General features: G+C 38.4%; 1 protein-coding gene across 3 annotated transcripts in view; it reads left to right on the top strand.

The window, feature by feature from the left end:
• bub1 (BUB1 mitotic checkpoint serine/threonine kinase) overlaps positions 1-12797 on the top strand; it is a 29442-nt gene that overhangs the window by 14793 nt on the left and 1852 nt on the right. For all 3 annotated transcript variants that reach the window (XM_042333614.1, XM_042333613.1, XM_042333615.1), the window contains 14 exons: positions 407-720; positions 1266-1324; positions 2453-2572; positions 3150-3281; positions 5355-5454; positions 5542-5629; positions 6442-6619; positions 6892-6979; positions 8067-8329; positions 8993-9142; positions 10552-10676; positions 10893-11054; positions 11408-11565; positions 12585-12765. In XM_042333614.1, the coding sequence (XP_042189548.1) occupies positions 407-720; positions 1266-1324; positions 2453-2572; positions 3150-3281; positions 5355-5454; positions 5542-5629; positions 6442-6619; positions 6892-6979; positions 8067-8329; positions 8993-9142; positions 10552-10676; positions 10893-11054; positions 11408-11565; positions 12585-12765 (2118 nt within the window). The remainder of the gene's footprint in view (positions 1-406; positions 721-1265; positions 1325-2452; positions 2573-3149; positions 3282-5354; positions 5455-5541; positions 5630-6441; positions 6620-6891; positions 6980-8066; positions 8330-8992; positions 9143-10551; positions 10677-10892; positions 11055-11407; positions 11566-12584; positions 12766-12797) is intronic.

The raw sequence follows: 12797 nt of genomic DNA, 5'->3' as shown, positions 1-12797 counted from the left end.
TCCTTAATGGTTGGAAACAAAACTAGCAGCTGCCGTTCGTTTGTTTGTTCCCCACAACGTGGTGCGCAATATTAATTCTGATGTAAACCACTATAGAAATTGAGCGTACAAATCCAGGCCAATTCTCCGATTGATTGGCAGTAAACTTACCAGCATTGACTTTATGAGTTTATTGTGGAAAATTCCATTAGAAGCTGACATCACTAAAGACAATACATGTTATCTGTCAGTGGAGAACAAGACACACTCATCTACTATGGTCAATATATCTTACAGATAACTAAGTATCCCAATTTTACACCCACTAGTTGCACAGATGCTTTAGAAATGCCACAGCATTGAAATCAAATGTGACTACATTTCATACATATTTCATATGATTTATAATTTTGCTTTTTTTTGGTAGAGAGCATCCCAGGTGTCTCGAAATGCCACACAGGAGATATCTGCATCACCACCATCCATGATGACTAATGGGGTTCCTTTACCACCTGCTGAATCTGACTGGACTGGAAATGCAGAGGTTTCCAGTTTGGGAGCTTGTGCTGCACCAATCCTAACCACAAGTTTGATACGCGATCCCCTGCAACAATCTCAGTATACAGCAACATCAACATGGCATGATCAACCACAGCATAGCTTCAGTAGCACAAGCATAACAGTAGAAACTCTACCTGAACAAACACCTACAGGTGCCACTGGATATAGCATGAGACAAGAGTAAGTATTATTGGTACATATTGTCGCCTTCTTTATACAGCGCCGAGGGCATTAAGAATGTGAAGTTATTTGGGACAAACTGTAGTTGAAGCCGAGTCTGTAGATTATTTTAAAAGGAATTGGATAATTTCATATAAAGGAGAAATGTTATGAGTATGGAAGTGAACATCAGAGCGTTATTAGACTGACTTATATGGTAAAAATCACCAGGCTATCTGATAGGCCAAATAGCCTGTTTCTGCGGTGAAGCATTCCATGATTTGGAACTCCAGCTAAAGTTTTTAACACTCTTTCCATCCAGTCAGCTTAATTTTTTTTATCTGCATTTATATGCTGGTGTGTTTTTAAAATCTGCTGATTTCCATTCATGGTTTCATGAACCGATTCAATGTATCTAACCACCTAGACTGGGAACCATTTGGATAAAACATCCATTGGAAGGCAGATTGGTATAAAAGATTAGACAGGATATCAATGCAATATGGGTGTGTGAGTGCATGCAGTTCAACCAAGTTTTTACTCACTGTTTATTGTTAATCTTTCAGGCACATGAATCGAAGTGTTTATGGCACCAAGATAATTCCTCTCACAGGCTTGAGAGAAGGTAAATTTAAACCTCTAATATTACAATGTGTGTTCATAGAGATATGTCAAATATTGGCCCTATTTTGCATCACAGGTTTCGAAAAATATCTTTCCAATGTTTGTATGACATCAAATAACCTTGGAGAGTCAATCCGAAACCAGAATTAAGTTACCAGGACTCCATAAGAACAATAAATTTAGGAATTTGCCATCGTGTTTGTATCTGCATCAATGCTGAATTCCATGTTGAGATGTTCACAATACTGTGGTGTTCACGTTGTAGGAGCTGGCATTTCTGAAAGCTTATTACAAAATCAGCAATGGCTTTGAATCTGAACAGTCCAAACCACAAGAGAAAAGACATGAATGTTCTTCAAATCCTGAGAGTAGTGCGGCATTACGCATGTTCTCAACCGTACAGTGTACAATCTTACAAACCCGTTTTGCACTCGACTCATCTTTTCCATATGAAATATCCATTTCATGAAGTTGGTAAAATATTCTTAAGTTGATGCTGACAATGTTATGATATCAATGATCTGAAAAGGCTTGGGGATTACCAGTTTAAAATTAAATATACACAAACGATCCTTCCATTTGTGTATTCCCTATAACATTCAAACATCCGCAAGTACTTTAGGGGTAATTCTGATAAAGTGTAGCGACTGTTTGTAGGCAGCCAAATTGCATAAAATATCCAGTCAATCCACTTTACAGTATTTCCTGTAAAACACTTTGTGACACCTCGACAACATAAGGTGCTATATCAAATATTATTATATCATTGTTCCACAAACAGCCATGAAGTGAATGGCCAATTTTTCTGAAGAATTGTTATCTGGAGAGTACAGAGAAACTTTTCTTTTTTTAATAGTGTCATTGGATCTTTAATGTCCACATGAAGAGACAGAAGGGTTATCTGTTTAACCTGAAGGATAATACCTCTGACAATACAGCAGTAACTCCCCCATCACTGAATTTGAGTGTCAGTCTAGATTATGAACTCAAACCCTGGTCTTGAACTCAGAAATGGGTGCTACTAAATGAATCAAAGCTGCTCACACCTAATTGAGAAGCTAGGAAGTTGAGAACACCCTACTTGAACATACAGTATTTAATGTTTAAATTGATATTTCAACTTTTACAGGGAATATTTCAGGATTATTTGTGAATAGATCCCATACTCCAAACTCTTCGTTTGGTTTGGTCCAAGCGACTCCATCCAAAGTTTTGCCTTCGCCGACTGTCTGTACAAAAGAAGCACTGGGTAAGAAATTATTTTAAATAGCATTGTAGTAGAATGAGTGCCTGAAAAATACAATGGGAAACTGAGGGAGATGAGTTCTAAGGCTTTGGAAATTGTTTTGTATTGATCTGCTTTCAGAGCTACAGCTGCTTTCTTTCCATGTCTCCAGTTTATGCTAAAACATTACCACCACCAAGAAACATGTTAGATGCAAAAAAAACATCTTGGAAGAGATTTGAATCCAGCCATTTACGCAGATTAGTTCCACATAACAAGGTTCCACCTAAAAACCAATTGAACCATCAAAGCACAAAGACTTGAGAGAAAATGTAGTTACAGAAATTATACAACAAAAATAAACTCCATAGAACCTGGAGACCATTTCACCTAAGTTGTCAATTTTTCTGCACTTATACTTGTTTTACACACTTCCTCCTATTCTGAACTAAGGATATTTGACTTTCTTTTCCTCCAAATTTGTGAGGAGTCATTATTCGAGAGCTCATTCAAATGTTTTTTATATAAATCTAAAGTGATTCAGAATGTGCTGTCAACATGCAGAACTGAAGTTGAATTCCACAATATGATCTTTTTGCAGATGTTATTATGGACATGTTCCAGGCACCAGTAATCCCGGAACAGCCTCAGGAGGATGGTGAAGTTGAAGCATTTTCTCAAGATCAAATGGAAGTGCAAGATAGAGATTTTGAACTATTTTGCAAAAAGGATGGTAAGTCTGTAGGTCCATGAGGTTTAAGGTGGTTAATGTGTATTGGTGCTTACATACATGTAACTAGATCTTAAATATTGTTGATATAGAATGCAGCTTATTAATATAACAATAATTACAACTTGCCTTTAAATAGCGCCCCTCATGCAGGGTAGCATCCCAGAGCGCTTGACAGTGGTGGAGCATGACGCCAGCGGGAGGTGACAGTAGGCACAGTCGAATAGGACATTCTTCAGACGTGATCTGAAAATGGGGAAGAAGGGGCAAGGCAGAGAGATAGAGGAAGAGTGTTCCAAAAGTTTTAGGGTGTAGTGGCTGAGTGTGGCTGCTCAGAACGCAGGGGGTCAAGGACACGTAGGCGGCCAGAGCCAGTCAGGCTAAGGTAGTGGGTTGGGGGATAAGCAACTCGGAGAGGTAAGGAGGTGCCAGGGTATAAAGAGATTTGAAAACTAGTGCAAGGATCTTAATCTATAAATATTGATATAATATCAATATTAAGATTCTCTTATAGGGAGAAGGTGGTACATTGTGTTGGTCCTCTTGCTTTAATAGTAACAATAATAATAATCCTTGCATTTGATATAGCGCTTTTCACGTCGGGAGGACCGTCCTAAAGCGCTTCACAGAACACACTGTAAAGTGAATTGACTGTATATTTGTGGGCGAATGCGGCAGCCAATTGCGCACAGCAATGTCCCACAAACAGTCGTAGATTGAAAATGACCAATTTATTATTGTTTTTGGTTTTGGAGGGATTATTATTAGGCTCTGTGTGGAGTAAGGAAACTTGCCCAAGGTTTCGCCCTCTGCCGGGAATTGAACTCTGGTCTCTCGCTTGCAAAGCGAGTGCTCTAACCACTGAGCTACAGACCTCTGGGGTCTGGGACTTGTGACCCAGACTGTTTGGGTGAGTCCCAGCTATACTCACTAAAGGAACTTTAGTTTGGGCAAATTCTCAGTTGAAAATTGACAGTACAACACTGTATAAACACACAATTAACGCAATCCTATAATCGGTTGCTAAGTGACGGTTTTCGTGAAGGCCACAGAATAGTTTGTAGAAATGTCACAGTGTGGTATTGTATTAGTTTATAGAACTCAACAAATAAACCTTGATGGAGAAAGCACTATTCTCAAAAAATACCCTCATGTTATGAAAGTGGTAGTGAATTCTGCATCCTTTGGTGGTCGCATGCACTGGTACAACAACTACTTACATTTGTACAGTGCCTTTCACATCGGGAGGACGTTCCAAGGCACTAGGCAGGGATTTTGAACTTTATCCTCTGGGGTTTGGGTAGCAGTGGAGCCGGGTGGGGGTCTGGTGTGGAAGCGGACACAAGCTGCAGAGTTCTGGATGGTCTGCAGCTTGTGGAGGGAAGAGTTGGGAAGGCTGACAAGCAGGGAGTCGGTGAGGTCGAACCTAGATTTAATAAATTCGTGGATGAGGGTTTTGGTGGCCTGAGGGGCAGTGGCAGAGCAGGGAGATATGGAGGTGGGGAAAGGCAGAGCGGGTCATGGCACGGGTATGGGGTATAAAGGTCAGTTGAGGGTCAAACAAGATGTCAAGATTGCAGAGTGGCTCAGTGAAGTGGAGTGTGCATCCTTGGATGGTGATACTGTCAGTGCCTGAGTGTAGGGGTGCTGACAGGAGCCAATCAGGAGGGCCTCGTCTCGTTTTTTTNAGCAGATCTCCAGGTCCTTTGGGCCTAGGTGGGTGTTTCCCCCCCCCCCCCCAACCCTAGATGAGACGCCCAGTTTTGTTAAAGAAAGCATTAATAATTTTTCTTTTGCAACAATCTAATATGTGTTATTTCTTCATGTTTACTTTTTATCAATAAAGTGATAAAATGTAGGTTCACAGTAGCACCAATCAATTTTCTGCAAAATTTGCCAAATTTCCCCACAAATTTTGGCAAATATTCTCTATCGGCCCTGGTCGTAATGAATGGTGTTGCAGTAGGAATTTGAGACCGCTCCCATTATTTGTTTTTCATGGTTGAGGAAGGATTGCTGGTCATTATTGCAGTGTTAACCTTAAATAACACAAAACTTATTTTTCTTTTTCAAAAGGGAATGACCAATCCATTGGAATATTGGGAATGAACTTTGCTCCTCCTTCCACTGTTCCATTTAGTATCTTCGAAGATGATATTTGCAATGATAAAAATGGGTAAACTCTTTTTTAAAAACAAAGTTTCCAATGAAGAAATGTAGCCAGTTTCATTGTATTCCAATAACTAATAGTTAAAATTCACAGGTCGCAAAAGGATTTGGTCTGTAAACTTGAAGAATCTAAATCACTTGGAGAGATGCCTAGCAAAAATGTCATGTCTAATGAACCGAAGGTAAAAACACTCCTGTTCTTTCCACTTATCCAGCAACCGTTTTATGTGTGAGGTTAGGTGACAGAACTGACAAGATTACATTTTGCACACCGGATTTTCAAAAGGTGTTAATGAGGAAGAATTCTCTCCCTCAACCTTACTGAAGGTGTGAGCCACAACTAGTGTCATGATTCAACTCCTGGGAATGTGGGAGGGTGTGATCACAATTGGCTTAATAGGCTGTAAGGTGGTCATAAAACTATAGAAATTTAAAGTACAGATGGCCACTCAGCCCATGTGTGTGTTCTGGCTTTTTTTAAAAGCAATCCTTTTAAGTCCAGATCCCTGTCATCCTCTTGTCAAGGACAAATCAATGTAATGTACTTTGTTCCCATCAAGCACTGCCACATTTCTGTATATTCTATAAAAGTATTTAGTAGCTAATTGGTTATGATCAGTCTCGGCTTACTTTACCTTTACTGTCTCATCAAATGCTATCTGCAATATTTTGGGTGATTTGCAGCTGAGCTGAAGCTGCCTTGTGATGTCACTCAACTTTGTGATATCATGTACATAGCACATTTTTATTTCCACCGTTATCTTTACAGAAATGAGTTAATGCCTTAAAATCACTCCCTGGTGTTATTTTATCCATAATGTGCTGTTGCTGATGGTATTTGCAGGTTAACTCCATGTTCTTCAGTCAAAGAGAAGGCTATTTTAACAAATCAGCCATAATACTCCTCAGCTTTTTCTTAGGAGATTTTATACCACAAAATTCCTATTTGTTTTGATGCAAGCTTGTAAGAGTTTTGAATTTTGTTTGCATATAGGAGGTACTACTACTGGCAGGCTCTGATGATCAAACATTTTGGGCCGTGCATGACAACAAAACCCTGCCACTTAATTCAAATGCTACCCAGGATTTTGCATTTGCAACACATCTAGCATCGACTCCATTCCATGGGGTACAAAAACAACCAAAGCAAGATTTGGAGGATTATACTCGAGGTAAGGGGTATAGCAAAAGATCAGCGCAAAGTGTGCCAAGATCTAATAAACTGGTGGAGCAGGCTTGATGAGCTGAATGGCTCCTCCTGTTCCTATTTTCCTATGGAAATAAGAACTTGCATTCTGGTGGTTTTTAGCAGTAAGGGGTGACTATCTTTTAGAAAATCTCTTAACTTTCCTAATTTTTCAATATTGAAAACTTTTCTGTGATCAGTTCTTTGCACTGTAAAAAATAATTTTCCAGTTGTAAACATTGTGAATGTTTTTTCCAGAAAATGCAGTACCTGATGCAGATGGGTACCCAATTTTTGTTTCATCACTGGAGAACTCCATACAGCTTTTCCAAACCAGACAAACTAGGTAAGGACTACCTAGAGAGACTTTCAATTTCATCCATCAACTGACCAAGTATCTAACTTCATAAATTAATGCAGAATTTCAGTAATAATCTGTTACTCAATTGAAAGGAAATAGTTTTAAGACAGATAGATAACACATGTTGAATTGTTATAAAGAATTGTTTATGGTAGAATTTCAATACTTTTTACTAATTTGGGGTCTAAATTGTCACTGTTATCAAAAGATTTGTACCTTGCAAAATCCCACTCACACTAGATTGGGTTTGTTTGTGTGTGCCTGCAAACGCCAGCCGCCGGTTCTCGTACAATAAGAAAAAGTTGAATTATGGAGCCTTATTTTACCAGCGACATCACTTCCTGTTTACTGTCCAGTCAGAAAGTAGGACATGACCCCCGGTGTTAATCTAATGACTAGGAAGTTGGCTATTTTCAGTGAAAATCAGTCAATGTATGGGATGTGAGTGGGCCGACTGCACCAAATATGGAGTCCACAGTGAAATCTTGTTAATAAATACTTTTTTTTGTTGTGAAGAGTAACAGGGCTGCACTGTATTTGGTTCCCTTTTGAAAACTGGTACACAAGTTTACAATTCTTTTCATTATTTACAAATTATACCCCTTATAATCTCTTAATACAGAGGAACTTTATTATAAGAGATTTGGCCAAAATAGGTTAACATCACCAGGTCGCCACTTAGTGTTACTTCCTGAGAGAAATGATATTTGAGAACCTTCCTGCACATGACATTAGTGGTGACCAGGAAGTTGGGCTTTTCTTAAGAACCTGTTTAGCGTGGCTCCATGGTATAGGGAAGTTACATCGAAGAGCATATAATGGGTTTCTCTATAAGAATGCTAAAAGAACATTAAATGCACTATTGTATAAAGAGTGTGTGTGAGGGTCTAGCTCTGAAGTATTGTCCCTGAAGTAAGCTGCACACAGCCTTTCAGTATTGGTGATCAGTGTTTGGACTGTTTATAAGAATACCAGACAGTTCATCCAAATTAGAAAGGACAGACAGCTCAGATGCAAACTATTTCATTCTTGATGTTGGTTTTGAACATTCTTCTTTTTTTTATATATACAGCCCTGTTGAGGATCCAGGGCCTGAACCCATTAACATTTCATCCTCTGCTGTCATTGCTTCTGCTGACCCTAGCCCTAATTGGTTGGGCAATAATGAACCCCCAATCTGTGAAAAGGTTCATCTGACTGAACGGCAGCTGGAATCGTGCTCCCTGACTATACCTGAGGAAGAGTATCTTAAACCTGAACAGTCATTTTGCTGTCTGCAGGATATGTACAATAGCGATCTTGATGGAGAATCTGATGGAATGCAAGCAGAAACTGGTAAATGTATAGGAGTTTTTCAACCAAGCACAGAGTTCCTTCCTGGTTTACACATGGGGCAAGAGTGGCAACATGCCAAATGGGAGTCTAACCAATAGAGGCGATAGAACGATCGCAATGATAAAGAACTGATTGACTTCATATCCATCCTTGTGTTTTTCTGAATGGTTTAGTTTAAGCAGTTGATCCCAAATAGCTCATTTGGGGTGTGACTCATGATCATTCAGTGGAAATCAAATCTGGGAATCGGGCGGAGGGAGAGATAGATGTATGGCCTGTTTTGAATTTATTATTTGCATGACCGTCTTGATGCCATTCTCAGTGGGGAAATCTGAAGTCAGTGGGGAAATCTGAAGTCTGGTCTTTGACGTTGGGTTTTAGCTGTGACTAGCAGGACACCCTATTTTTGTTCATGAAGAAGAAGCTGTTATCCACAGTCAAAGGCTGGGAGCTGATACTCCAATTCCAATTTGTAAATGAGCTTTATAGGTTTGGATTAATGTGGGGACTTTAACTCAGATTACCTGGAGGGGGTATTGGAAGACAAAAGCTTCAGGTTGTCTACCTCAGGAAATTGAGTTGATTGAGCTATTTAATTTGTAGTTTCTGTACATCAACATGAACTGTACAATCTTATGAAAACCTAATCAATTTGCTTCTCAGTTGCAGACACAATCATTGTAAATCCTTGGGACAAGGATATCATTGCTGAACACCTGGCAAACCTTCCAAAACCAGTGAACTCCTACTCCTCTTGTTTTAATTGGGACAAGAATCTGCCTACTATTAGACCTAAAGTCAGCCTCACATTAGGTAAACAGTGTGTTTTATTAGTAGTAATGTCTATTTATTAATAGATACCTTTCTAAAACTCTTTGTATTTCTCATCCCTGCTGTCATTTCTACAGCCAGCCATCTAGTCTTTGCTGCACTGTGCTCCTTAGTTGGATTCTATGTGTCCTTAGCTTAATTTTAAGGTAACTTTGACCACGTCTACTTTCCCTCGTGCCCTTTTACTCAGTAACATAGTAATTTTCAGGTATTGACCATTGGTCCATTTAGCCTGCCCATCCATCTTTCCAAAGTAATCCTTTGACATACCTGCGTGCTTTTAATTTTCAGGAACTAATCTACTTCCTTTTTATAGTTCCAGAACGATTTATAGTTATTTCCCTGTCCTATCACTTGGCCTGGTAGTCTGTTCCATGTGCCTATCTGCATTTCACTTTTTTTAAAAAAAAAGTCTGCTTCTTCCTATCCTGTTACACTTTATTCCTATACTGAGATACAATATCTGGCCTTGGTTTGGTACTTTCTGTTAATAACGCTCTTACCTGCTTAATAGTTCTAGTCCAGGGTATATCTGGTGCTAAGCTTTGCTGCAATTTATATGCTATGCTATCTGTATGTTTATACTAAGGAGGATGTTGGTTCATTTATCTTTTGAATTTAATGGACATTTAAATTAAAACATTTATTAGACTGGGAAGAATTGTTTCTTCGTTTATCCAGTTTGACTGACATAATTATGAAAAAGATCCATTGGATCAATGAGTATCTTTTTCTACTTTTTCACCTACTCTGATTTTTTTTTTCTGCTTTTTAAAATGTCCTAACGTGTTGAGGTACAGGTTAATGGGTAATGGGCTGGTGCACTATGATGTCACTCGTGATGAGTCTTCGTGAATGTTAGCAGGATATTTGACCACAAGCTCTTCACAACCAAATCTAATCTTATGCTTCTCCGATGACCTTAAGCAAGTGTACTTAGCAGCAGAGAACACAGATATCAACCAAACGCAGGGACTCTTCCAAAAGTATTATACATAAAACACTTGAATAACCAATTATTCCCAGCTCGAGATTACGCTGTAGCTTTAAAATTTAGACGGAAATAGTGCAGCAGAAGCAAGTGCTGGAAATATTGGGCTGTGCTCAGATGTAGATTTTTGGTGAATGCTGCCAGTCAAAGTACTAGTTATGATACAGATTGTGTTGTTAGGTTCAGTTTAGGTGGTGGTTACTCTATTATTCAGTTCAAGTCAGCTGGGAGTATGAACCCAATTTAAACTCTGTGGACATATTGTGTTTATTTCTATTTCCTTCACTTTTTGTTTGTTACTTCACACTTTCTTCCTTTGACTATATTGAAGAGTCGGCTACTATCATGCAGTACTTTGTGTAAAATCCATCTCTCCTTTTTAATCCCTCTCTATATTTAGGGGATAAAGTATTCCATGTGGATTATCTGCTTGGTCAGGGGGCCTTTGCCCATGTCTACCAAGCCACACTTCTGAATATGAATAATCTCTCTGATGTGAGAAACCAACAAAAAGTTATGTTAAAGGTGAGCACAACAATCTACTGTTAACATAATTTTCTTGTTTTGTACTTTAGATCCACAGTACCGCTCAGCGTTGGATTATAACATTCTTTTAAAATACATTCATAATTTTTTAGTAATTTTACGGATGTTACAACATGCAGGCATTAGGATTTGTAATATGATTATGGTGACCAATTTTAAAAATGCATTCTTGTAATACCCAAATTTATTTTGCAGGTTCAGAAACCATCCAGTCAATGGGAATTCTATATAAATACTCAAATAAATGCGAGGCTACAGCGCAAAGTTCACCATCTTTACACCAACATTGACTCTGGACATTTCTTTAACAATGGGAGCATTTTAGTTGGAGAATTGTACAACTATGGAACTTTGCTGGTATTTTAATTTTATTCAACAACCTGTTTTTTTGCCAAATCTTATATACTATAGATACCATAATGTATGTCCTATTTGGATTTGGGTCTCCAAGCAGATAAATGAGCTAAAACCTCAGAGTGACATTCAATGCTCAAAAGGCTTTTTTTNCCCTCTTCAGCAAATGAAGTAACTTCTTTTGATCTTTGTATGATAAATGTGTACCGTATGTAACTGGCCACATTCCTTCTTTGAGTCAGATCCATAAGCTTCCTTGTGGGTTTTACTGGATCAAAGTCCATAGTAAATGGGAGTAGGCCTCTATTGTAAAGAATTACCCTTTGAGTAAAATCCAATATTTTCTTTCAATTTAGAATACAGTCAATATATATAAAACACAAAGTGACAAAGTCTTGCCTCAGCCCCTGGTGATCTACTTTGCAATCCACATTCTGTACATCGTGGAGCAGTTGCATAATATTGGAATCATTCACGGCGACATAAAACCTGACAACTTTATACTGGGAGAAAGGTTTGTATCTGTTTTTCCATACATCTGATAGATATGTTTTCAGTGAGAGATTCTGCAGTTTACAACATATAAAAATGCACTAAGAAAAATTAGCTATTTATTAGTTCTTAAATGTTCTTTTTGCATCCATATTTTTTTAATTGGCGTAATAATTTGTACACTGTGATATTATGAATGAACCTATTTCAATATTTATCTAAATCCTTCATGTTTCCATAGTTTGCCTTAGCCACTCAGATGTTCCAGCTAGTATAAATTTCAAATGGAGAAATCCTGTACAGATAATATAATAATAATAAACCTTGCTTTTGATATAGCGCCTTATCACATCTTTGAGGCGTCTCTAAGCGCTTCACAGAATATACTGTAAAGTGAATTGACTATTTTGTGGGTGAAACGCGGCAGCTAATTGCGCACAGCAGTGTCCTACAAACTGTCGTGGGTGAGCAAACAAATTATTATTATTACCCCCGGAAAAGCGATCTGTACGAACAATGTGTTTAGTGAACAAGGTGGTGTCTGGGAGGAGAGGATTAAAGTACAGCTGCAGTTTCTATTCTGGTGTAATCCCAAAATAGTCAATCTTGTTCTGTTCATTTGGTAATGAGCTCCTATCGCTCAGGTCAGACATCCAGCATTTGGCCAGGGGGTGAAATTGTTGCTCACTGAGCCATGAAATATCCCTGGTGATGCATGTTTTGCAATGTAAATGAAGCATAGGCGCAATGATTGCCTTAGACATTGTTCAGACATGAAAGGTGCTACATTAAATGCAATGATTATTTTATAATTTATTGTAACATTTTCTAAAGTTGAATCTGATGTGGGGAAGAAGAGGGTTTAAAAAAAGTATTTGTATTTTCTTCACTTAAAATACTATTATTATTATTATTAATTGTTCTCAATGAGATGTGATGTTGAGGTTCTGGAAACCAGTTAAAAGTTAGTCCAGGAAAGGACTCTAAATAACCTGAACGAGTTTGCCTGAATTAATCAGAATATTGGTGTTTTCAATGTAGGTTCCTGGACAGTGGTGCGGCTAGTGTTGTTGACAGTTTGTCACAAGGACTGGTATTGATCGACTATGGTCAAAGCATAGATATGAAACTCTTCCCCAAAGATGCAGTTTTCATGGCAAATTGTAAAACCTCCGGCTTCCAGTGTATTGAAATGATGTCTGAGAAACCTTGGACCTACCAGGTATACTGTATTTTAGTTTTTAATTTCTCTTT

Source organism: Callorhinchus milii, unplaced genomic scaffold (assembly GCF_018977255.1).
Source record: "Callorhinchus milii isolate IMCB2004 unplaced genomic scaffold, IMCB_Cmil_1.0 Scaffold3, whole genome shotgun sequence".
Classification (NCBI taxonomy): Eukaryota; Metazoa; Chordata; class Chondrichthyes; order Chimaeriformes; family Callorhinchidae; genus Callorhinchus; species Callorhinchus milii.
This window is presented reverse-complemented; position numbering and strand designations above follow the sequence as displayed.